This window comes from Parambassis ranga, chromosome 1, assembly GCF_900634625.1.
Source record: "Parambassis ranga chromosome 1, fParRan2.1, whole genome shotgun sequence".
Taxonomy (NCBI): domain Eukaryota; kingdom Metazoa; phylum Chordata; class Actinopteri; family Ambassidae; genus Parambassis; species Parambassis ranga.
The window spans coordinates 24,954,830-24,980,974 of NC_041022.1; the positions used below are offsets into that span (position 1 = coordinate 24,954,830).

The 26,145-nt window shown below is 41.2% G+C and overlaps 1 protein-coding gene across 1 annotated transcript; it reads left to right on the top strand.

The window, feature by feature from the left end:
• The first annotated feature begins 1,558 nt into the window (after positions 1–1,558).
• LOC114438579 (zinc finger protein 638-like) lies at positions 1,559–26,145 on the top strand. Its single transcript, XM_028410048.1, has 25 exons — positions 1,559–1,744; positions 11,721–13,365; positions 16,006–16,067; positions 17,109–17,138; positions 17,890–18,068; positions 19,374–19,490; positions 19,583–19,767; positions 19,883–20,098; positions 20,191–20,289; positions 20,414–20,451; positions 20,529–20,569; positions 20,746–20,795; positions 20,883–21,002; positions 21,851–21,982; positions 22,077–22,118; positions 22,812–22,949; positions 23,027–23,191; positions 23,278–23,607; positions 23,680–24,138; positions 24,225–24,437; positions 24,856–24,961; positions 25,040–25,282; positions 25,383–25,487; positions 25,583–25,704; positions 25,901–26,145. Exons 1-25 carry the CDS (start codon positions 1,677–1,679, stop codon positions 25,949–25,951), a joined length of 4,956 nt encoding a protein of 1,651 aa, XP_028265849.1. The 5' UTR covers positions 1,559–1,676; the 3' UTR covers positions 25,952–26,145.

Sequence of the window (26,145 nt, forward strand, 5' to 3'; positions counted from 1 at the left end):
AGGAGTTTTCTAATCATCAATTAGCCTTTTTTACATGATTAGCTAACACAATGTACCATTAGTATGCCACTCTCTTCGGTCTCTGCTGCACCTGTCCGGGTCTCTGTTCAGTACCACTCTTAGTTCTCCCATCAGTATTCTGCATCTTCTCCAGTGTGACATATCAGACCTTTAAAGAAGCCAAAGATTTTTACTGATGTTAGCAACACTGCTGCTAGCTCAAGTGAGACTCCTCATGTGAGCTCAGAGGCCCCAGCTTGTCTTCAAGTTTTGAAAAGTCAAAATAAGGACTTTCTTTTTTAGAATTCTAAGATTAAAGCAGAAGTCTGATGTTTTTGAAGTTGCTGAAGTTAAGTCAGAATGTACGTTTTAAATTTTTTTTATACATTAAAATCCCAAAATTAAAATCTTAATTAGGACTTTTTTATATCTGAAGATATCTGATTACGGTCTCTTCTAACTTTTCGTTTTCCAAGATTGAAGTGAGAATTTTGCATAAAAATGAAACAAAACATCATAAGCCAACCTTATTTAGCTTCCTGTCTTCTTCTGTAGCAATTCCCTGGTACCTATAACTTTTTCACATCAGAGAGGCAAATGAAGTTATTGCAGAAAATCACCTTCACAGATCATAGATAGATCAGACAGAGCAAAGTTTAAGCTGAGCTCAGACACACACACGCATGGACACAGATGGAATTTCATGCCCAGGGTTTTGCATTTTTTTAGCCTGCGCTGAAATGGAAGCATCATCAGTCATATAAATCAACACCTGTCACTCACTTTGTGGTTTTCCGAGGACACACATAACCCAGCTGATAACCATTTATACAGCAATTTGGAAATTTTATTTAATTGCTCAGCCATTAGCACACATTGATGTGAGTGGGCCCCTTACATAAATCAGAAAAGCTAACTAACCTCCACAGCCACACAAATATTAATAAAACCAAAATATATTGATGTTTCTTCCTTTGTCTGAACGCTCATGACTGAGCACCAGTGTTAGCTAACGTTAGGTAATGCTAAAGAAATGCCAGCCATTAGTACAGCTCTATCTCCTTACATCATTCCAGTCCGTCTTCTCTCCCACTCCCCCTGAATCAGTCTGGTGTAACAGGACACCCTGAGGCCGTGACTTGTGACCCAGTAATTCCTACCATCCTGTAAAAGAGGGCTATCCCTGTATGCTGCCCTGACTCAAAGATACATTTGAACTAAATGCAATATGTTCAGTATCATAAGTAATTTTAGCCTGTGTGGTATGTATAAATCCAAAAAACATATTCATGTTAATCATTTCCGCATCATTTAGGAGCCACATATTTTTCTCGGTATGCATTTCTTGCAGTTAAGGAGGGTAATGAAAATTCCCCTCGCTAGTTCGCAGTGTGATACAAGGATTCATGGTAATGCTGTAAGTGTGTGCGTGTGTGTGTGTGTGAAATGCCAGAGCAGGAGGGAGGGCAAAAGAGAGAGAGCAATGTCACAACACTTCAAACTGTCCTGACTGCACACACAAGAGTGACCCTAACCCTAACACACAAGAATTCACACTTTATTTCCCCTGCAGCTACCCTGTGCTGTGTATGGTGGCGGCTGGACTGATGTTTTGGACTCAGGTCTTCCATCCTTCACCTCAAACTCATCTTTAAGGATCTTTAAGAGATCGTGAGATGCAGAAAACAAAAAGGAGGAAGCAAGCTCAGAGGGCCACTGCTAGCCTCACGAAAGCGGCTCATCGGTAAGTAGCTGGAGGCAACTGGGACAGAAGTTGTAGTACATAAAATTTGCAAAATTTCCCAGCTTGGGATGAATAAAGTATTTTCTATTCTATTCTATTCTAATCTTATTGCAAAACGCTTGAGAGGTGTATCTGGTCCTACTTTTAGCAGTAGCCTACTGTGAGGTACTTCTGAAATGATATTCTTGTGAATTTTATTTGGAAGTTACAAAAATGGCGGAGAAGTCATATGTGAGAATGGTTTTTGTCTGTATTTCCTGCAAATTCATGTTGACCTTCTGACCCAGAGCCACTGCTGCATGCCTTTATGCCTGCGTTGTGCATGACAAGTGACAATATGAATGACAAGTGATGTTTGGAGCTTTAACATGATGAATATGGTCAATTTAAAGTGATATTTAATCATCTTAATATTAATAACACAACATTATTTATAGTCAAATACTATGTTGAGAAACTAATGTGAAAGACTAATGTGAGGAAACTCAAAGCAACTCTGAGGAAGCAACAGACTAAATGTTTGTTGTCTTGGTGATAAGGTGTTCTTGACCTGTGTTATATACCTTGTCATTATCTTTTATTTTTACACGACCTACACCTAATTTTAGAAGGAAATAATACAAAATTCTTGTGTTTTTTTAACAATTTTGTCACAGCTTTAACATTCACTGTATCTGTCACATGGTCTTGTTCACAACCCCACCCGTTTAGCAGACATGGCAGCCCGAGTTGATTCCAATGGATGAAGTGAACATGACTTTAGATTCTTTCATCCCATAATTACCAACCAAAAGTACTGAACCCATGACACATGACATGACACACATCTTCAAACATTCTGACACCAACACCACATTAGCACTTAAATCTCTGGCCCAACACATCCTGGGATCACAGGAATAGGATGTGTGAATCAGCAGAATTGCATACAGAATATTTGCAAAAATATGAATAATCTCCATCCTTTAGGCTGTGATTCATATGCATTTGAGTGTGTGCAGAGAATCAGGTTTGTGTGTTTCCACTGTATCATTTACCCTTGTTTTTGGAGTGGAATCATTTTTCATTTGGTGTGGACAGCTGTAATGCTCAAGGCTTATCCCTGCTTGTCAGCATACTGCACACATGTAAAACAAACACACACACAGAGGCACATGCTTTAATGCTGTTTGTCAGCAGCAATTACACACATTTCTAAGAGGGGATAACAATGATAAGGGGATAACAATGATATATACACTATATTAGCAAAAGTATTCGCTCACCCATCCAAATGATCAGAATCAGGCGTCCTAATCACTTGGCCTGGCCACAGGTGTATAAAATCAAGCTTATCTTAGGCATGCAGACTGTTTTTACAAACATTTGTGAAAGAATGGGCCATTCTCAGTGAATTCCAGCGTGGAACTGTCATAGTAGCCACCTGTGCAACAAATCCAGTCTTGAAAATATCCTTGCTTCTAAATATTCCACAGTCAACTGTCAGCTCTATCATAATAAAATGGAAGAGTTTGGAAACGACAGCAACTCAGTCACGAAGTGGTAGACCACGTAAACTGACGGAGAGGGGTCAGCGGATGCTGAAGTGCACAGTGCAAAGAGGTCGCTGACTTTCTTCAGTCAATTGCTACAGAGCTCCAAACTTCATGTGACCTTCAGATTAGCCCAAGTACAGTACGCAGAGAGCTTCATGGAATGGGTTTCCATGGCCGAGCAGCTGCATCCAAGCCAAACATCACCAAGTGCAATGCAAAGCGTCGGATGCAGTGGTGTAAAGCACGCTGCCACTGGACTCTAGAGCAGTGGAGACGCGTTCTCTGGAGTGATAATTCACACTTTTCCATCTGGCAATCTGATGGACATTTCAGACTGCATTGTGCTGACTGAAATTTGGTGGAGGAGGAATTATGGTGTGGGGTTGTTTTTCAGGAGTTGGGCTTGGCCCCTTTCAGGAACTTTCCATGCTCCCAACCTTGTGGGAACAGTTTGGAGCGGGTCCCTTTCTCTTCCAACATGACTGTGCATCAGTTCACAGTCATGTCAGGTTTTGGAATGTTCTAGTTAAAGTCCAGACCTTAACACAATTAAAATACTGTGGTTGGAAGAGGACTGTGCATAAGAGAATGTCCAAAAACCTCAATGAACTGAAGAAATGTTGTAAAACAAAATTCCTACACAACACAGTGAGAGACTGATAAAGTCATACAGGAAATGATTACTTCATGTTACTGCTGCAAAAGGTGGATCTACAAGATACTGGATCAGGGGGAGTACTTAGCATTGCCCACATGTGTCAGAGGACTGTGTCTTTCAAACAGCATGATCCATTGATATTATGCCACTATCAACGTGATCTGATTGGTCCCACTCTACATGTTGGGTGACATCAGGGTAGGCGTGAAGTACTATAGGCAAGCTCTAAACATGCCAACATGGCTTCTGACATAGGTGTATGTAAATAAACTAAGAGCGAGTGTGGTATTTCTGGTCCTTAAAAGACGAGGGGTCCCATAATCACAGACAGTTTTACAATGAACAGCCGCTCAGAGGCCCGCTCTGCTCAGACGTTCTTATATATTAGTCATGAGATGGTGAATATTGCAGAATATAGCATTTCAATCTGACACAGATGGGGGAGACACACACACACACAGACTGGGGCATGTCCTCTCAGGGTTTCTTGGAAGGTCAAGAAACACTGAACAAGTCACGGAGTGGACGCACAGTGAAACAATCACCTATGATTGTCTGGCTTCCAGTTACACTTAACACATGCAGTTAAAGGTATAATTAGAATCAATTGCTATTTGTAAGCACAACATTCATACTTGGCTCCTTCACATTGGATTACTGAGAAAAAGATTGCAGTGGAGGTTGAGTAAAGAAAATGTGTTCTCACTGTCATGAAATTCAATGGTAGAACTGTGTATCTAAATGATCTTCTGGTACACGTAATTCATGGGCAGCTAGAAACCTATGATGGAATCCATTTGTCACTCAAAGTGGTCCTAATCTTCAAAAGAAAATATTTATTTCTCGCTGCTGCACATAACAGTCGATGCTAGAATTTAAGGCAGGTCAGTAACTGAGGAACCAGATCTAAAGGCTGTGGGGTGAACTGATATTTGCAACATTTTAGCTTTTTACTTGTGAGCCAAATTTAGTCTGGCATTAGGCACTAGGACCACTGTTGTTGCCAAAACTCTATGTTCGATCCAGATTTCATAGGATGGGACAGAGGGTTATTTCCAGCACAGGAGTAATTTGCGTCTAGCTAATAATATAAGGAAGGCTATTAAATCAAGACAAATGGACTCAAGGATTGTTTTTTGAAGACATTTTGCCACTCCCCCAAGTGGCTTCTTCAGTTCTGCTACTATTCTGGTTGGGAATCTGAGTTTTACGTGTTCAGGACCTCTGTGGGTGGATCTTGCAGGAACTTTAAGTTTTAGCATGGCCATCGTAAGCGGAAGTGGTTGGGTACAGGGATATACCCAGCACCTTTGATAAAATCTTGAAAACTTCAATCCAGTAGACATCGAGGGATGGACATGAGCAGAACATGTGAATCAGTGAACAAATTTACCTCATGAGCCCTCCTCTCTGAATTTATTGTTTAGATGACCCAGTGGCCTTGGACCTTCACAGAAGGATTAGTAGTAAAAAGGTCTATAAATCTTGAGGACAGGATTGGGGAGCCTGGGCTGGGCCTTTGGCACAGTTTGACCTTTAGAGGTGAAACGGTCATACAAGTATTTACAGTAGGGTCATGGTTTTGGCATCTGGCACTCGTGTGTTTCAGAAGTTTGTTCTAGTTATGATAGACCCTTAAAATAGTGGCACCAGACTGCATGTCAGCTGTTACTATAAAGTCAATGGAACCTCTACATATAGACACAACAATATAAAATGGAACACATTTAACATATTTAGCACCCCCCAATACTCAAAGTGTGTTGTGTTTGGTCATTCCAAACTTTAATTCAAACAGGCTTATTATAGAGAGAAAACTTAATCCCATTTGTGAACAGCATACTCAGAATATAAACACTCAACCTTTACCTAAATGAATGACAGCTAACCTAAAAATTAGTGATTAGAGGACTTTGGCTCTTTTATGGTTTCTGTGGATCGGCTCACTAAAGAGATGATTGTTTTCATTATCAATTGATTGTCCATGATTCGTACACTAGCAGTTCGAAATGTCCATTTAGTGACTAATAGTTGCAGTGTCAGAGCATATCATGAGAATTTACGTGATCATTTTGCTTGTTGGCTCCCTGTTTTATTGTGATTTAAGGACAAAAAAATGATCCTTATACTTTGGCGGCAGAACACACTGATTTCACACCCAGATAGCAAAATTGGTGTGACCAAAATCTGGCTTACAAAGAAAATAGCACACGCCTGTGGTAGAGGTTTATAGAATTTTATTTGGTATTGTCCTCAAATACAAGAGCATTAATTCTGTGCTTAGCAATAGGCATGAATTTCACATAAATGAGAAGCATTTAGAGATTAGTTAGCACAAGGGGACAATAAGCATACTCTGGCCTGGCATACTTGACATCAATAACTGTGAACTGAAGCATTCACGTGACCTTCAGGTACAAGATATATACTAGACGTAGAGAACAAGGGTACGTATGTCTGAGAAAAATGAACATGTGCTTGCTGATACCAGAGGAGTGTCACAGGATTGACACTCCATTAAGGCTGAATTGCGAGACAATAAATCACCTTTAGATTAAAACAAAAAAGTGCTATTGCTAATATGTTTTGGCTTTTAGGTGTAAGCTTCCTGTAGAATTATCCAGTACATCTGCTCTGGCCATACCTGATTACAGGTCAAGCATTGGTGTAACAAAAATCCTTTCTTGGCACTATGTTGATTCAGGCCTACACTTGATCCAGACCATCTAATAAACCCATCCATGACTCAACACTGAAATGTTATCCAAGTGTGTAACACATATCAAGTTGGGTGGGAACAAGCTGAGTGGAACCGTGAAAGCCAATTTACACCATGTTGTCCATCCTCTACACGATTTCATATGTTGAAGTATTCACAGTGTCTGTGAATCTAACGGCACAGAGTGGTGACCGGTGAGTACACCAAAAAACTTGAGCAGACCAACTGCACGCTGAATGGCTTCAATCGCTGATAGAAACTCAAACTTAGTCCCAACCTGACAAAAGACCCCAACATATCAACACAACAGTAAAAGCTCTGTCTCAGACACACACATGCACACACACTCACCCAGAGCTCAGTGACCAGTTGCTAATAAAGTTCAACCCCTGACATTCAGGTTAAGAGGGGCCAGTTTCACTGCAGAAACAGATGAGCACATTACAGCCATATGATTACATTCTGTCCTTCCCTACTCAGCTTTCTTTCTCACATAACACACATTACATAATGACACAAGATGGTTATTTTGATTCTGTATCATTGCCACCAGCATTTATCACACATGATTGAATGCAGTGTGTTATTGCCTGCAGGGTAAGATGGAACTCTAACTGTTGACCTTAGGATTCTGTTTTATTTCTGGTTTAGCGGTCTTTGTTAGCATGTTGCTAGATGATTAGGTAGTCTTTGAAAGGAAGACATCATCAAAGGTCAATAGTCTCCTCCATTGGCTGTTGTCATTACCAATGCCCAAATCATCCTATGGACAGTGATTTGTCTGAACCTGCGGTGGTTCAGCTGCAAATCTACAGCCTTTAGCCTGACAAGGCAGGTTTGGATAAATGTATTAATTAATTCACAATTTTAGATCCAATGATTAGACAAGTGTGGTTTATTGCAATCTATTTTTTTTAAATAATCCTCAAGTTGATGAACAGGCACACTGGGAAGCGTCACTACCACGTTTGTGAGCTATAACACTATGCAGTGTAGTTTAATAGCTCACAAACATGGCAAACACAACAACAACAACTGAGGCAAATTTAAACGTATGTTAACACCAGGAAGTCTGACTATTTGTCTAAGTGAATAGGGCCTTTCTCTGCTTCAAATCATTGACTGAAGGTTTCAGGTAGGGATGTCCAGATCTGATCACGTGATCGGAAATCGGGCCCGATTTGGTTTCAGACTCAATCGGAATCGGACGTTACCTCCCGATCAGGACTCGGCTATATATTTATTAGGGCTGTCAAAGTTAACGCATTATTTTCATTAATCATTAATTTGACGCATCTGCAGCACAGGATGACTCTCTGTTGTCTAGGGGGTATGATTGTTGCTTTGGGTGCGAGAGGTCCTGGGTTCTATACTCAGATGAGCCATTTCCTCTGTGATTATTTATATGAGATTCTGAGATTAATCGCAAATCATGGTGACATTGTAACATGATTGCTGCTATTAAAACCCTTCTTTGTCTGCCATTTTTTCTGTTGTTTGCTGTAAAAGATGGAGCAGTTGAATATGTTTATGGTATGTGAGGTCGCCTATCTGCAAAGTTGTTTTTAAGTATTTTATCTATTAATGATAATAAACAATATTTGGCTGTTTCAGGTGACCATTTTACAGATAATTACATCTTTGCATCACCTGATTATACTCTCCTACCACAATCCTGCATGGTCCACTCAGATTTATGATCTCTAACAGCAATAACCCAGCAGCTGCCGTCTCAGTGTCACCACAACCAAATCATCTTTGTCACATGCTCATCACATGCACTCCTCCTGCATTGCTTTTTTACTCTGTCCATTTATCCACACACCAGGTACTAGATAGACAGATGTCGCTTTTGTTGGCTCCAAAAAAAAAATCATTAGAGTATAACTTCAAGGGTTCCAGGATGTGTTAAACAGAAAAGTAAAGGGAGTTCAATTTATGACTGACAAATGTTTCTCACACCTCCTTCATCACACTGGTTGAAAGCAGAGATGAATACTGTGGGTAACAGAGTGCTTTAACAGGTGCATGTGACATGTGCGTGCATGAGCGTGTGTATGGGTGCATGCAATAGGAGCCAATAGGGATATTTTGGTCTTTTGTGTCCCTTAATGGCGTAAAAGGTGCATTACATCTTTATTAACAATGATATTTTTTAATGGGCATATTTCAATATATTTTGACTGAAAAGAGCTGAAATAACTAATAAAAATAAATGGGCCCCTCCAACATATTATAAGACTTTATTATTTACAATGACAAATAAATGCTAATATTTGATATTTTGGAGTCATTAATGTGCAGCATGTGCAAACAGGGGAACAGAAATATAAGTATTTATAGCAAGGCTGGGATTAAGAAAGCATAATTAAATCAGAAATGAAAAAGATTTGCAAGGAATAGTAGGAGTGGAAATGTGTAGTGCCCCCCCCCCCCATCTTTAGATACTGTATATTGAGCCTTATTGCTTCTGTCCTACTACTATTTACAAATCAATAGAGGGAGAGAGGGAAAGAGAGGGGGGGGCATCATCAAGCAGTAGAAATAGTAAAATCTGCTCTCCAAACTCTTCAAAGTTTCTTACGAGTCGTAGGATACATGGATTTACAGGTTTCTAATAAATCTGAAGTTGTAGCTATGAGGCTCCAGCCCCCCTTGACCCTGCACTGCGGGACAAGCGGACGGAAGACAGTTGAAGTTGTAATAGTGACTGGAGCATTCCCATCAACCAGGTGGCACCAATGCTAACAAAAGCTGTGCGCCAGCAGTCAGAAATAATAGAAGAAGACGAAGAAGAAAAAGAAGAAGAAGCTTTTCCTGTCTCTGTAGCTGATGGCGGAACACAGCTTTAGCTCGTAACTGCGAGCTGCACAGGGATCAGGACTTCCCAGCAACAACAAAAACCTACGTCAACTAATTGTAAAAGGTATTTAATGAGCGTGTAGTAGACACGGATAGGGTGCGGGTGTCTATTAAGCGTAAAATGTTTTGTCAGCTAGCTAAGTAGAACGCCCAAAATGGCTGGTGTGCGTATGTGTACGTAGGATGGCAATTTATTCAAGATTTGCATTAATTTGTCGGCATTATTCTTGAGTAGTTATGGCAGCTGTCGGTGGTTGTGGATGTTGTAGACTACATGTTTGCACCTGTAGCTGGTCTTTAGGTTGTGTATTTGCACCGTGTCAGGAAAATGAAATCCGTGATGCCAGCTGTGCAGGCCTGAAGCCCAAGACCCGGGCTCTGCTGCAGCCAGCGACTCAACACCCACACAGCAGTAGACGCGTTTGTTGGGGGGTGGGGGGCTGGTGGTAGTTAGACAGATTCTTCACTCTCCTTGAGGCTTCTTTATTCTGCATGTGCATTTGCAAAACTGAGTTGGGCGGGTCATGTGACACCTAAATAACATTTGTGCATTTCAAATCATTTCTGTGCTAGATAAGAGTACAGATGAGATTACATTCAACGTTTCAGATATTTCGCTCTACTTATGACACTGCAAATGAATGTTACAGGTTTAACAAAGTCACTGAAATATGTTTTTTTTTTATAAACAGTAAGAACGAGATTTGCCATTTTGTTGGTGAAATACACTGTGTTGAAGTCTTTCTGGCAATATTACTCCAAACTCAGTTTGGTTTCATAACCTGCTGATGTATGAGAAACTGTGTGGCATTCGTTTTTAAATGCGTCCTGTTGGGTCTTTATCAGCCAACACTTCTACCATAGTGTCATGCATGTTTCTATTACCGAACATGGGTTAGCCTCTCTAGTTAAATGATTAGCAACAAAATCTTTGTCTCTGACTGCATTCTTTTGAATACATAAGTGCATTGATGCCATCAAGTATGGCACTATGTGTACCATGAGTGTAAAATGCTGTGTGGCCTAAGTGGCCTTCATCTTGGCTCGATACCAAGAGTGTAGCAAGCTCAAACATGTTTCAAGTTTATAGTCACAAGTTGGCTGTGATCCAGCCTTCAGCCTGCTTTCCGACCATCGGGAGTTGCCCACCCTCCTTTTGTTGTGTACCTAGATTTGACTGTACACACACCCATTCGTTCCAGTGTGTCACCATGAGGAGGCACTTCTTAGCATCTCATCATAGACAAAGACACACAACAGTGAAGTTGTTGACCATCCTATGTAGTTGCATTTTACACACGAGGCATGGATGTAAAATACAACCTGACTGGTCTGCTGAGACATACAACCAACAACAGTGTCTCATGCATCGTCTTAATCTCCCCCGCCACTCAGATTTGGTACCTGTGACAGATGTCTTTGATACAGGAATTTGTTTTTTTCCATTGAAGACAAAACCTATGTGTTAGTGGCTCTTCATGGGGTTGTTGTCTAATCGATGGTAGTGAAGGGTTTTGTCCAGTGTGAAAGGGAAGTTTCAGTTAAAATGCTAATCTAAACTAGATTATGTTTGCAACCTAAACCTTGTTCCATAATAACAGTATATACCTTCTTTAATGGACTTGTCATTCTTCATTGTGTCTGTAAAAACAAGCCGAAGCTCATGTAAAAGAATGTAGTCATTGCTTACTGGTTTAGTTGCTTTATGCAGATGATAAGTACAAGTAAGATACTTTAAATCTCTTCCAGGACATGGTAAGTGTGACCTAATGCAGAAAATATCAAGGTGCTGCATTATGTGCCTGTGGAGATGCTTTGTTCTACTGTGCATATACTGGCAGAGACTTATGTCATATTCGGACAAATTGCCTTGTAGGCCTGTAAGTGTTGCTTTTTGGAAGCATATTTATTGGGTTTTCATCCTCTATCAAGCCTAGAATGTGTCTATTTTCTTTACTGCTGTTTGGATTTGTCATGCTTTTTATTGATTCACTGTTGTTGCATAATGCTGCTTTGCTTTCCTATCCTGAAAGAAAAGCATGCTGGGCACTTCTGGAAGGAGATCAGTCAAAACTGACTACATTTATGTTTTGACAAACACCACAGAACTGAGCAACTTGTTCAAGTTTGTGGTAAAAGGAAGGCGTCTGAAATGAAAAATTAAATCTTGTTCATTTGTAATATGTCTGCTTTCCACCTCAGCCACGCTGTGCAGAGAGACAGTAATTCACAGCTCGCGCCTTCCCTTTGTTTGGAGCCCGGTGCGACATTGTCCATCGCCAACAACACCAGAGGGAACCATTTCGTATTTGGACCAGTGGCTGGTGTTGCTGCGGTGACAGCTCTCCGACTGGCTCAGATAGAGACTCAGGCGCAGATTGCTCTCCAGCAGCTCGCTACTCTTGCAACTATCACTGTTGGTAACCACTGTTACAGCAGGAGGTTTTCGGCAGCATTACCTCCACTGGCTCTCCTGAGTCTTTCCAATCGACAGCAAGTTTCATCCGTGCAGGCAAACACTAAAACTTTCAGAACCACACAACTGTGTCTGTCTCCAGCCATGTATCACCAGCACTCTCAACAACAGGGGACACAGTCCTTTCCTAATGGTCCCAGGCCTCCTCATCATCAGACACCTTCAAATCAACATCAGAATCACTCTAATATGCCAGTGATGGGTTTCCAGTTTCCACGTCCCACTCAACTCCCTGATGAGCTAGAGTCAGCCCTGGCTATACGGGGTGCTAGGGACATGGACCACCGACAAATTGACCACATGAACCGATCAAACCCGCATCAGAATCAGGGCTCAGGTTCTAGTATCAGTCAACATGGAGGCTATGGTTCTAACCAAGTGCCACTCTCCACGGATACTCAGACTGCGCACCAGCAAGGAGTAGACTGGTCAAGCTACCAACCTCCGCCAAAACTGTTTGCCAGTCCTCCACCAAATTCAAGCCACCAGCCTCAACAACACCAGGGACCCCAGAGCAGCCAAACAAGCTCACGAGTTCCAAGCTGGGGTCCCTCTGCAAGTGACTCCTCATCGGCACAAACTCGGCACCCACATGGAGGTAGTGGGGAGGGTCAGAATTTGTACACACCAGAGAGTGCAGGAAGTATCTTGGCTAGCTTTGGACTTTCAAATGAGGACTTGGAATTGTTGAGTCACTACCCTGATGATCAACTCACCCCGGATACTTTACCGTTCATACTGCGTGACATCCAAATCAACAAGTCGGGTAACCAGAAAAATGTGGCCTCCACTTCTGCATCACCATTTTCTCGCAGTGTCCAAGATAGGCAGCTGCCTCCTTCCCGCTCTTCTCCAGAAGTACCCAGTCTTCTGACTGTTACACAGACAGCAGGTAAAGTCATTGATTATGGTCATGCCAGTCGGGCAAAGGACCAGAGCAGCACCAAGGACACGTTCAACAGAGATTCATCATCTTCAGCTCCAAAAGTGGATAAACTTGAAAGACCTGAACGGCGACAAGTTAGGTTGGAACCAGCAGAACCAAGCAAGCATGGGGACAGGGACTATCGCGGCACCCACAGCGACCACCGCAAGAGCAGTGTGTCACCCGGCAGAGAATTTCCACCATCACATAAATCCCGTAACCTAGACAGGGACTACAGGCGTGATGGATCCCAACAAAGGCCCTCATCTGAAACTAGGAGCGAGGCTTCCTCTAGACGGTCTCTCTCCTCTTCATCTGGCTCAAAACCACACAGCAGCAACAAGAAGTTTCCTACCCCCACCATGGCAAGTGATTTCTCAGCTGTACCTCCAAAGGTGTATCCCCACACCTGCTCCTTGTGCAACATAGAGTGTGATCAGGAAAAGGTGAGTGTTAACTTGCCCTTGTACCAATGAACTTTGGGTCACCAGGCAGTTGTCAAGATATGATTACTATAACTCCTCATGATGGCTGTATTGCACAGGTATTATTTCCCGTTAACAAAAACATATCAGATCAGTGAGCATTGAAAGAATTGAATGTTTACTTGTTTTACAAAACAATGATTTAAAATATTTTTTTCCCATGCTATAATAACTAGACTTTATGGACCAGGATTTGGGTCACTGCAGGAAGATCAGTCTTTTTTCCCAGTCCTTTCTGTCATTATTCTTATAAATCTTACTTGAATCACACAATTTTGACAGTTTTGTCTTCTCAGTATTGACTGTTCTCATATATAGCGACTGTTTTCCATAGAATCATGATAATGATTAACGTCAGAAATCTGACCTTTTTTTTTTAATCAAAATCATGACTTTATTTCAAGAATTCAGACTTAGTTCTCAAATTCCGAATTTGAGAAGTGAGTCTGGGGGGGAAAAAAAAGATCAGAACCACAAAAATATTTTCTCAGTGGCCCATTTCCTTTTCTCTAACACCATCTCCCATAACCATCTTGACTAAAAGCAATAAGCAATACTATTATTTCAGACATATTCTAAACGGGTGTCTGCATATGAAAGGCCATATGAGGAAAGGTGTCCAGTCATGTTTGAGCAAATATTGACTGCATGCAGATAAATAGTTTGTGTGGAAAGCAGATGCAGACTTTGACACAAACAAGAACATCTTGTTAGTGGAGCAGTTGCCTTCAGAGCTGTTGTAGACATTTTGTCTTAAATCCAAACATCATTCTCGCACATTAGTTAAACGGTGTCACGACCATGGTTTCCTACAGTATAAGCCCCAATATTTAAAACCCCTTTCACCATAAAGTCCTCTGAAGAACTTTCTGAAGAACCCCTCTCTACCCTGGCAGCTCAGAGGCGCAACAAAAGGCTCCACCCTTTCACACTGAACAGCAAGTGGTATTAAAGGTACAAATTTATACAAAAGCCAGTGCATTCCTGATAGCAGACATTCTCATGTCACAGCAGAAAAGTCCTTGACACATTTCCATACACTACAAGTCATCATCTGTTTAGCTTGTGCTTTTCTGCAGTGGCATGTCAGAATGTCTGCTGTGACGTGGTGACAGCATAACACCATGAGTGTAGGCTTGAAAGTCTTTATGGCCATTTTGTTTCCTGATTGACTTGGTTGGTTTACTGATTTTACTTATCATAAAAGAAAAAAAGGCTGTAGTACTGAAACCTAAATTTTCTAGTTGACTTTGATTATTTTTCCAACTGCATCGTATAATTAACGTACATATATAAAATTTGTGAATCAACCTAAATTATTCTGACACTATGGGTGTAGTAAGGGATACTTTAATTGCACCATGGGGACAAATAAAGTTTTTACATTTGAATTTAAAAGACAACTGTCTGGTGAAGGAAAAATGTGTTTAATGGCTCTCAATCAGAATGCTCCATTTTGGGTTGGGTTTTTTAAATTTTATATCACTACACTCACGTACTAAAGGATAAACTACTTTTTTGATATGCATGCAAATGACTATAAGATAGTAGTAGGTACTGACTGAGAGGTGCTTAGGGTGATTGGGCTGAATAAAATGGAGCAACCCTGAATCTGTCGCTTATGACAACATTGTTAAATAACTGTCTTAACTTTGTATAAGATGCACGATGGTGAAATTCAACAGAAAACAATGAATGCAGTATTCTGCCTTAATACGGTAAACTTGGTAGTAAGTTTGTGTTTTATATGGCATTTAAATGCCTGAAAATAAAGAATACTTTCATTTTGTTATCATTTCCCTGTCACCTGCATTTATAATAATAGTCAGGGCAGAAGTAAAAAGAACAGGGCACCCATCCTTGATTTTTACAGTTCTGCAATTGAAAGATTGCTGTTGAATATCCTATATTAGGTAATCCATGCTCAGGCTTTCTCATGTTTTCCACTGATACCATTGACAATACACAGCAATAACTCAAAATGGTTTGTACTCTGCTTCACATTGTTTGGAATAGTTGTGTGCAACAGACTGTAACATATGAAGAGACCACATATTTGGACAAATGGACTAAAAAGCATTTTAGCAGAATTTGATATTGACCATAGTTTTTTTAAAAGGATTTAGCTGTTCAATTTTTGCTTCTTAATCACTTAAAATTTGTCAAATATGTTTGTTTTTGTTTCGTTTTAACCAAATTATACTTACCGTATACAGGAATTCCTTGTAGCATAGGAGACTGATTTGTCTTCTTCAGTGTTTTGTGAGTTTTTTTTAATTGTTTGTTTACTGCCATTGGTGAATGTGATAATCACATGGACATAATAATACCTAGTATAGAAGATGTCTACAATGGACAAGTGATGTGCTATCGAAAATCTAAACTCTGTATTGTATTTCTGCCTAATTTCTACATGAATAAACAAAGAAATTGGCCTTAACATTGAGTTCAAGGCTTTCACGCCATGTTAAATACTAAATACTGTTTTGGTACAGTACGTCTGTGACTGTAGATAAATGAGTTATCTGATATTGGTCTTTTTGGAAAGGGTTCATTTTGATTCTTTGTGTCTGATGGTGTAATTCTCTTGTCTTTTTTCAGGACTGGATTGACCACATTAACACTGTCAAACACACAGCTGCTTGCAGAGAGCTGCGCAACAAGTAAGACTCAATAATGCACTGCTGGAGCTGTGCGCCTACAATTTGTCATTAGTGTTTTAACACTTACCCAAGTTTTGTATTTTATATTTTACATTGAAACCAAATGCACCAAGGTCAGTTAGACTTTTTTTTACTTGTTTCCAATTGTCTGTCTTTAGCTGCACCTGATGCAATGTATCTTTGAACATTTACATTTGTTTTGCACCTAAATTAATTGTTGTTTTAGATATTTACTTTATCAGACTACAGTACGTTATTAACTTTGATGCACCAATTAAGTGATTTGCAGAAATTGTTTTGATGAAACACTGATGCAAGAATGGCAGTCGTTAGTGGACGTTAGAATTATTGCTTCATAAAGAACTACATTGTGGCATTAATACAAAGTAGATGGGCTCCCTTTAGAAGCTCTGGTTACTATTATTGCACAAGTTATAGAGTGTTATTTAGTATCTTGTTGGATACTGCCGTGTAAGACCTTTGGTGTGATCATTATCATCATTAACAGAGCAAACATTTAGATAAAGACAGATACATATATATTTCTGGTACTTCCCGTCGTTTTCTGATGTTACTTCCTGTGTTCCACCCTCTCTTTTACATTGGTTGTTGGAAACATGTGTTTGCAGTTGTCAGTGATCAGTTCACACTGCTCTCTATCCAGAGTTGGCTCAAAAAATGTAAAAATGCAACTGAGGTCTGCTCCCCTCGCACACTTTTTGTGTCAACTACACATGCTGACTGTCACCAGCTAGTGCAGACTTTGCCAACTGGGAGTCGGGGGTTAAAGCTGGCAAAAATCTTGTAGTGTGTCCTCAGCTTTAGTCATGTGACTTTATGTGAAATCAGGTAATTCTGTACTTGCAGATTTCAGGACAAGGTAACCGGAAGTGCTAAAATGCTAAGAAGTTAGCATTCATTTTAAATCCTCTTTTTTAAATTTTGGGATATCCGGGTAAACGTCCTATTCCGGGTGTCTTGCACAGCTCTCGGTGGTTGTTGCAGAAATTGACTGACGGCTCCTTTTGTGTTTCTCTGAAGGTATCCTGACTGGAAACCAAATGCACCAAGGTCAGTTAGACTTTTTTTTTTTTTTTTTACTTGTTTCCAATTGTCTGTCTTTAGATGCAGCTGATGCAATGTATCTTTGAACATTTACATTTGTTTTGCACCTAAATTAATTGTTGTTTTAGATATTTACTTTACCAGACTACAGTACGTTATTAACTTTGATGCACACAACATAATAGCCTGTACGTTACAGCCCTGCTCATAGATTTAGGTACTATATGTGTAAATGGTTAAACAGGTCAGTTTATTGCATAATGCCATAAAATGTAAGTCACATTAAAAAAAAACACATTTGGCCTATCTTTACATAGATCACTCTTTATTTGAAGCCATCACTAGGTTGTTTCCGTAGGAAAAAAAATGATGATGTACTAGAACATGATACTGCAATGATTTAAAATGTAGCGAGTTCAAAGGGTTAACCTCATCAGATAACCTTCTCTACCAACCCAAAACAGGAATCAAAGACAGAAACACCCATAGACCTTTAGTATCTATACAAATGATCCTTTAAAGAGGGTGTGTGTTTAATCTGAACCTGACCTCATTTCAGGCAGATCAACAAGCGCCTCAGCTTCATAACAAACTAAATTAGTTTAGGATTGGATTACAGCAAAACTCCACAGTCAGCATGAGTGTTCTCATAGCACACAGCAACATGAAAAGCAGTGGCTGAACACAGTAATACAAGTTAAGCACATTGGGGCACTAAAACATTGTACTAATAGTCACATGTGTTGTCTTCCTGCAGTCGCAGCGGACAATATGGCAGCCAGACTTCCAGAGGTCACTCTCCATCCCATTCCCTGTCTCGATCCCGCTCTCGTTCTCCTCCTCCACATGGCAAACACAGGATGGACCCCCATCCCTACCGGCCACAAAAGAGGCCTTACTCTCCCAATCGACACCCACCACACCCCCACTACACAGGTGAGCTTATTATCCTAAGGCCCCAGGTGTGTGCTCTTACCTATGAACAGAGGTGCTTGAAGGTTCGTGAATCCTTTTTTTTCTTCTCACAAAGCCACAAACGGACAAAGGAGGAGACAGAATACTATAGCTTGTTGTTTATTCAAGACAATGTTCCAATACTACATATCTGTGAGTGGCAAAGATATGTGTTAGTATATGTGTACCTTCAATGCAGCCATAACAGCAACTAAAACCATTTCCTGTGACAGCTTGGAGAAATTTCAGCCCATTCTTTAGTGCATTCAGAAGGTTGAAGGAAGGTGTCTGGACTTGTTTTTTCTTGAAGGCGTTTCATCAGTTGTGTTTGGTGGGGAAAGATGGTTTATATGTGGTAGAGAACCTTAGTGGGTGGGCACAAGAAAGGCCACCTCCACAGAACAAGACTTGGTTGTTCACCTTCACCTCAAAGAGAAAGGACACTCCTTTTGAGGACAACAATGAAGCGGTGGACTCACTTACCACATACAATGCAGCATCCATCCTTTCACAGGGAGTTTTACTCCAAGTCACATGTTCACAGCAAGAACAATGGTCTGTCAACCTGTCCCACCACCACAGCCCCCTGCAGTCTCATAGTCTTTAGCCAGTCATTAGACACACCAGACACAGTCAGTCAGACCAACACAGGTAAGTATGGAGACATTTAGAGCTATTGTTTGGGAGTTCCACCCACTGAGGTCCTCCACCACATATAAACCATGTTTCCCCACCAAACAGACAGAACTGATGAAGCTGCTTGGAGGAGCACCGAAACATCTTCAAGAAAACTCTACAAGTCAAGATGCCTCGCTTCAACCTTCTGAATGAATATGACCTGGATGACTGAGAACCTTCAACACATTCTTCAGTACAGAAACACTTGAGATGTTGGTGCCTTCCGTCTGGCTGAATGACCTACGATTTGTTTTTGTTTTATTCAGCGGTAGATTTTAGAATTGTCCCATAAATGACTGCAAGCACTCCTGCTCCAGATGCAGCAAAACAAACCCAAACCGTGATTCTGCCACCACCATCTTCAAAGACAGGACAGATTCTTATACTGGGATGCAGTGTCATTCTTGCTCCGGTCATAATGCTTCTCATTTGAACAAAAGAATTCTATTTTAGTCTCATCTGTCCGCAAAATATTTTTCCAGCAGCCTTCTGGTTTGTCCTGTCAAGCAACACTGTAGGAAATGTATATATTGCATACTGCTTGGTATTTACAAATTGTTGTTTGGCCACTTCCCAACTCCACCTTCTTTCTGTTTGCTACACCACTAGAACCCAGGCATCGGTTTGAACATCACCACCCTGGCTCACACAGTTTTTCATACAAACATCGGACCTCCTCATCCTCCAGAGAGCACTGGCCTGAGAGAGGGGGGAGGCAATCGTCAGGTCTGTGTTTGCTGATGTTTTTGCTTAAGGAGACCTGATCCAGGCTCATATAGAATGTTTTGGCATTTCTTATTCTATGTGTGTGTCCACAGGGGGTTGCACTCGCAGCGGTGTCAAGAGGCCACATGAAAACGTAACGAAGACCTCAGTCAACACAAAAAAAAATCCCCCAGCTTCCACAGCAGGTCACGCCACAAAACGTGGACTGCCAGCACCGTCTGCAAAAAACGTTAAGAGCGGGGCGAAGCCTGGAACCAAGACTACTAAGACAGTACCTGTGTGTTTCTCACTTAAGCTGCCCACTTTTAGCACACATTACATAAAGTTTACCAGAAAAAATGTAAAATAATTTCTTGAGCCAATGTGTTTTTTGTTTTTTTGTTAAACCCCAGATTGTTAAACCTCCACCTGCTAAGAAGAAGAAGAAAGCAGCAACCCCAGCCTCCCAGAACTCATCTGCTGCAAACCGTCTGGTTTATCTGACCGGCATCCCAAAAGATGCCTCAGAACAGGAAGTTACTGACCTGGCTGGGTCCTTTGGCAAAATTAACAACGTGATCCTCATGCCATGCTCTGAAGAAGAGAGTGAGAAGGACCAAGGGCAAAAGGTGAACTTTACATACAGAGCATTACATGTTTCGACATACAACCTCCATCCTGTGCAAAATCACCAGGTTTTGCTTTCTACATTGTTTTGCAGGCGTCTATATGCATGATGAAGGCTGAAGATGCTCGGGCTCTGGCTATTTCTACAAACCTCTTCATCAGAGAGCAGCAAATCACAGCCTCAGTAGTTAAGGTATAGGAATTTGCAATTTATTGCACATGATGGCAATAATGTTTTTATGTTGTTAGCCGACCGTATAAAGATGAGAAACAGTGTATCACACGTGTTAAGTCATTCTCATATTCCTTTATTATAGAAACCTGATCCAAGCCAGTCTTCTGATGCTAACAAGAGGTTTGTTACAGTCCTAATCTTTTCTTTTTTAAAATGCTAACTGCGAACTTGCTCTGACTTCACTTATGGTTTTACAGCAAACCTGCTCCAGGAAAAGGTGCATCAGTGGCCGACTCAGGTAGGAAATCACAGCTGAAGGAACTGCAGCACTTAGCAGCACAGTATATATATGTATATGTATATATGTATGTATATATATGTATGTATATATAAAACCAGTGCTTTATAGCATAGAGTAGACCTTACGTGAGGGGGTCGGACTTTAACTGGCTGACAACATTTTAATCTTCTCAGCTGCTTTATCGGCTGCAGGAGGTGACACAGCGCAGAAGACTTCTGATGAGGTACCTGATATGTGCACTGATGTGCGCTGAATTAATTTGCCGTGCTTGTCTTATTACATGATTGTAACATGTAAATATCTCCCACAGAAGGGCACAGTGTTATTAACAGGACTTCCTGAAACCGGCTGGACAGAGAATGACATCATCAGTGTTGTACAGCCGTTTGGGACACACTCTGACCTTGTCCTGGCAGCACAGATCGGAAAGGTGAGCATACATTCTTTATGAGCTGAAGCTAATAGATGGGAGATACCTGAGAACAACTGGACAGCCGAAAGTAGCTGATACTGGGTTCTAGAGTGTGACTAATTTGATCAACACACACATACACAAATGTGTGTTAACTGACAAACCCCCACTTAGTATTGTTATTATCCTGCTATAGCAGAGCATGGTCTGCCAGTATGATATTTGCTTACAGTATACCAGCTAAACTGTCTTTCCTTTTCAAACAGACGAAATGAAAAGGTTCTGACAGCTGAAACTCAGCTTTAGTAAGAGAGGAGAATCTGAGGCAGAGAGAAAGATCAGAGAAGAGAATACTGTACGTTAGAATCACAAATATTAGATAAAGGTGTATATCATTTATCATTTTTTTAATAAGTGATGAGTGACAGCCAGAAAATACAGAGAGAGAGAGAGAGAGAGAGAGAGAGAGAGATAAAGCAAATGGTGAAATGGAGAATGCTATATTACCCTCATTATGGATTTCTGACATGCAGACTTGTTGACTAGTTTGCCCATAATTTGTACTATGAGAATATTACAAATATGTTTTGGACCTCAGTATTTCTAAAACTTTGGTTACACCCCTGCTAGGCCCATCATATAAACAGAGTGGATGTAGCAGCAGATGATGAGAGGTGTTTTGTGCTTGATCTGCTCTTAGCCCCAGAATAGACTCAGTATGTATCTTTATCCGTGCAGGGTTGCTTTTGGGAAAGCTTCTGAAAGGCACCACGGCACATGGTGACAAGAGTGACCATGATCAAGCGGCCACAAAAAAGCCTTTGTTACTGTCCTCAAATATTTAACCCATGTCATTTCCATGTTAGGTGCTTGTGTCTTTCCCAAACATGGAGGTGGCTCAAGAGATGGTTAAAGTCCACTCCGTTACTCCTGCTATGATCGCAGACTGTCAAATAAAAGTGGCCCTGCTTAAACAGCACATCAGTCTCAGCACTCCGGTACGGCTCTCACACATTCATCTTTACATCAGTGTGTTTTTTTTTCTGTTATAAACTTTAACTGATGACTTGACAGTAAACACTCTTCACACAGGTGGCTCTGTATAATCTTCTGATGTGCACAGAGGATCCATTAGTAAGTATCTCCAGTGTAATTCTCTGATTTTTTTTTTTATGTATTTATACATATTACATATTGTTCACTTGTAAACTTTTTAAAGGCTTTTTATGCATTAGAAAAGCATAAAATAAGATTTTCAGAGTGACTGAGTGACTATTAATAGAAAGAAAATGTAACAAACTTCAGTTGTTGCAGATTGAGAAAAATCAGTCTAGCCAAATGGATTACATAAGACTGAATGGGGTCATAGTGTACATTGTGTCTGAATTCTCTCAGTGACTCTTGAGTTACTTGCACAGGCAATAGTATAATCTAAGGATACACATTTACATTACAAGCCGCCTCCTTTTTATTTGGTTTTATTTAACTTGGATCAGTTTGGCCGCTTTCGATGATTCACATTCTGTGACATGGCCAGGAATCAGATATATGTCGTGATGATTTAGGACCAGATCCTGAAGTGATTAACATCGCATTTAACAATAGAAACAAATGATTAGATTTGTCTGTCCATAAAGAAATGTAAAAACAGATTTGAGTGGCTTTAGCTTGGTCAGAATAACCCTTCTAATGAATAAGAGCAGGGCAAAGTTCATGCTTTAACAAATAAATAATTAATGCATTAATAAACAAACCGAACACAGATGTATTTTTATACATTTACAAACATCAACAATCTAGTGTCGGTGTTCCTTTGCATCTTCGTAGGCGAGTCAGACTCCTGTCAGCTGGAACACCCTGCTGGTCATCAGGAATGTTCCAGATACGCCTTCCGGTCCCTCTGAGGTCCAGAAGCTGGTGCGACGCTTTGGCACAGTCATCAAGACTCTAGTGGTCAACACCATGGTAAAAGCTGCAAAGACGCTAACGCTGTTCTGTGTTTCATTTGCACTACTAATGTGTAGTTTCGTCTTCTTTCTCAGATCATTTGTGAAATGGCCACGGCAGCAATGGCCATGTCCGTGCACAAACGATTCCAGATATTTCCATGCATCATCCACAACAACCCTCTGTACTTTTCCCGCAAGCCTGACCCCAAAGTCAGCCCACAACCTAAGACCAACGCTGCATGTCAGGATTCATCAGAGGTCGGTAGCTTTAAAACGCAGCTCTATCAAATATAAATACCTGAATGTATGTGTATGATGTGACACCGCTGTCTGTGCTTTTGTAGAAGACACCTGCAAATGCCAAAGGAAGCCAGACTGTGGCAGCTGCAGACACAAAGGAGGCGGCACAGGAAGAGAGTTCTGACTCTCCAATGAATGGGGTGAAAAAAGATGGTGATAAAGAGGAAGAGATGAAGACAGTTGTAGATGACATCCCCGTTTCTGACTCTTCAGCCGCACTAGATGCCAAAGTAGAAGATGTGTTGACAGATGCGAAGGAAGCATCAGAAACGGTCATGGAGACAGCAGAAAAGAACGTCTGTGAAAATGACAAAACTTCCACTAGTGAAGAAGCAAAACCAGCAGGGGAGAAATCTGTGCCAGAGCTCCCCAAGGTGAAACATCCTGCAAATGTTCTTTTTGACTTCTGTGAATGTTAGCATCATCTTTTCCTTTTTCCCAACTAGGTGACTCAAGTGATGGTAAATGCACTGCTGGTGGAGTGCAGAACAAAAACTGCCAGCCAACCCAGCAGCACAGCAACTACCCCCACTGTGGAACAGGACCAAGCACCAATGCAGAAAAAACAAGGTGAAAAGGCAGCGGATGCCTCTAAAGAGCCAGCAAAGAACCAAACAGATGAGGAGGCCAAGAAGCAAGAGAGGGATAGAAAGGAGAGGGAGGTGAGAGAGGCAAGGGAGAGGAAGGAGAGGGAAAGAAAGGTCTGGGAGAAGGAGGAGAGGTACAGGAAGGAGAAGATGGAAAAAGCCAGGAGGGAGAGAGAGAGGAGGGAGGAGGAGAGGAGGCAGTGGGAGAGGAAGGAAAGGGAGAGGAGGCAGAGTAAAAGAGGTTACAGCGATAGTTTGAAATCAAAGTCCGAAGGATACAAGCAGAGGGACGGACGGCACAACACAGAGACCAAGGCGGTGAGAAGGCACTGCCAAAGAAAATGGAAAATCCAGGAAATTAGGCCGCTCCTCTCATTGTTTGTTTTTTTGTCTCTTCAAATCAGGCTGAGCCAGAGGAGGAGCCTGATGAGTTCCCCTTCAACTTAAGTGACTTTGTGACTCTAGATGAAGTAGGTGATGTGACTGACCTTCCTGACTCTCCTCCTCCCACCGTTCCAATGGAAAGCTCAGAGGGAGTAGAGGATGCTCCCACATCTATCCAGCAGGATGCTCCAGGGGTCAATTCAAACGCAGCCCCACACTCGGCACAAGAGAAGGTAAATAACATGTTTGTTGCTTCACTGTTAAAAAATGTGAACACTCAGAGGCCCAGTGTAATTTTCTACTTCACAGGTGTGAACACACCATTAACCCTTGGAGCCCTAAAACATACACATACACATTTAAAGTCACAGAAGTTCAAGTTTGTACAAAGAAAGTGACAGGTTGACCCAATGGTTACACTGAAGTTTTCTCCCTGAATGCACCATGTGTGATGTGTGGTAATGTCGGAAATTAAAAATCATAAACCTAAATTATTTCCCCGATTGCAGTGTATATGATCTAGGTTGCATTAAACCTAACATCAGGATATTTAATCAAAATAAAGCATCATTGTTAAAAATAAACAAACAATTCAAACTCTACACTGCCCAGTGTTACGGTGTACTGACTGACCCCTCCTTATGTTGGTAGGATACACCCATGGAGGCCACTGCCACACCAGATACATCAGAGACAACTGAACATGAGAACGCACCAATAGCTGAACAACCCGAAGTTAAGGTTGCACCTGAGACAGGTAAACCCTCTTACTAACGAGGCAGTGTTTTTCTAGAAGACATATTTTTGCATGCAACCATTTGTCCTTGTTCCTTAGACCCAGCTTTGAAAGTCCCTCCTGACTCCAAGCCTGAGGATGAACCTCTTTCCATGTCCCATTCTGATGAGTCCTCGACTGCCGCTGCCGAAAGTGGAGCTACTGTAGTGTGCGAGGGGAGTGTTAAGGAGGACGCTCATCTTAATCACAGTCAGGCTGAGGAAGAGGAGGTGCTGTCGATTAAAGAGGAGGAAAAAGAGGTGGTGCAGGATGAAAGGAAAACGGAGATGGCAGCAGACACAGGTGACGGCTACTTAATTTGTTGTTTTGCACAGCTAGTGAAGATCAAACAACCAGAATTAGGCCTTTCTGCACATTTTGAGGACAGTTCTGTCTCTCACAGGTACACAGGAGAGCCTGGAAGACAGCATCAACTCCAATGACACAAAATCAAACATGGAAACCACAAAAACAGACCTGCCTCCCTTTGACCCCAAAAAGCCAGTCGGTAAGACATATCCCTTTACATTCTATTGACACGTTCTTAGTATAACTCAAGAATGATATATTGTAGAAACCTGATTAACTAACATGTATCCACAGGGATGGAGTTTTTGGTCCCTAAGACGGGTTTCTTCTGTAAGCCGTGTAGTCGATTCTTTAGCGGAGCCAAAGAGGCGGAGATCAACCACTGCAAAACCCTTAAACACTATGAGAACCTGCAGGTACACACACACTCTACACTAAGTTATTACTGTTAATTTCCCATCTGTATGCCTGTCAGTCATAACCAGCAGGGTTATGTTGACTGAACGTTCTCCCAGACCTCTGTGGTTCTGATATGATGCTGGTATTTGATATTTATGATATTTAGAGCTCTCTGATTCAGCCGTCTAATCCATTTTTTTGTTACTTTTATAGAAATACCTGCAGAACACCAAAACAGTGAGTGCCAAACCTGACTCCAGCTGAACCGCATTGTGTCCTCATTTATTACCAAGGGTCCAGATTCTAAATAGTGAGGACTAGTGTTATGTCCTTTCTCAGTTCAAATATGTATCAATATTGTTGTGTGTTGAGATATTTTGTGGAAACTGCTGACTGTAAAAATGGCTGCCAGAAAGAACTGTACTCCATCAATAAAATGTTTTTATTCAATTGTCTAA

Excerpts from the sequence above, each read along its gene's own strand:
- LOC114438579 (XM_028410048.1), top strand. The coding sequence starts at position 1,677 with ATGCAGAAAACAAAAAGGAGGAAGCAAGCTCAGAGGGCCACTGCTAGC. Across the intron at positions 17,139-17,889 it reads TGGAAACCAAATGCACCAAG|TCGCAGCGGACAATATGGCA; the intron begins GTCAGTTAGACT and ends GTCTTCCTGCAG. Across the intron at positions 24,962-25,039 it reads TAAGGTTGCACCTGAGACAG|ACCCAGCTTTGAAAGTCCCT; the intron begins GTAAACCCTCTT and ends CTTGTTCCTTAG.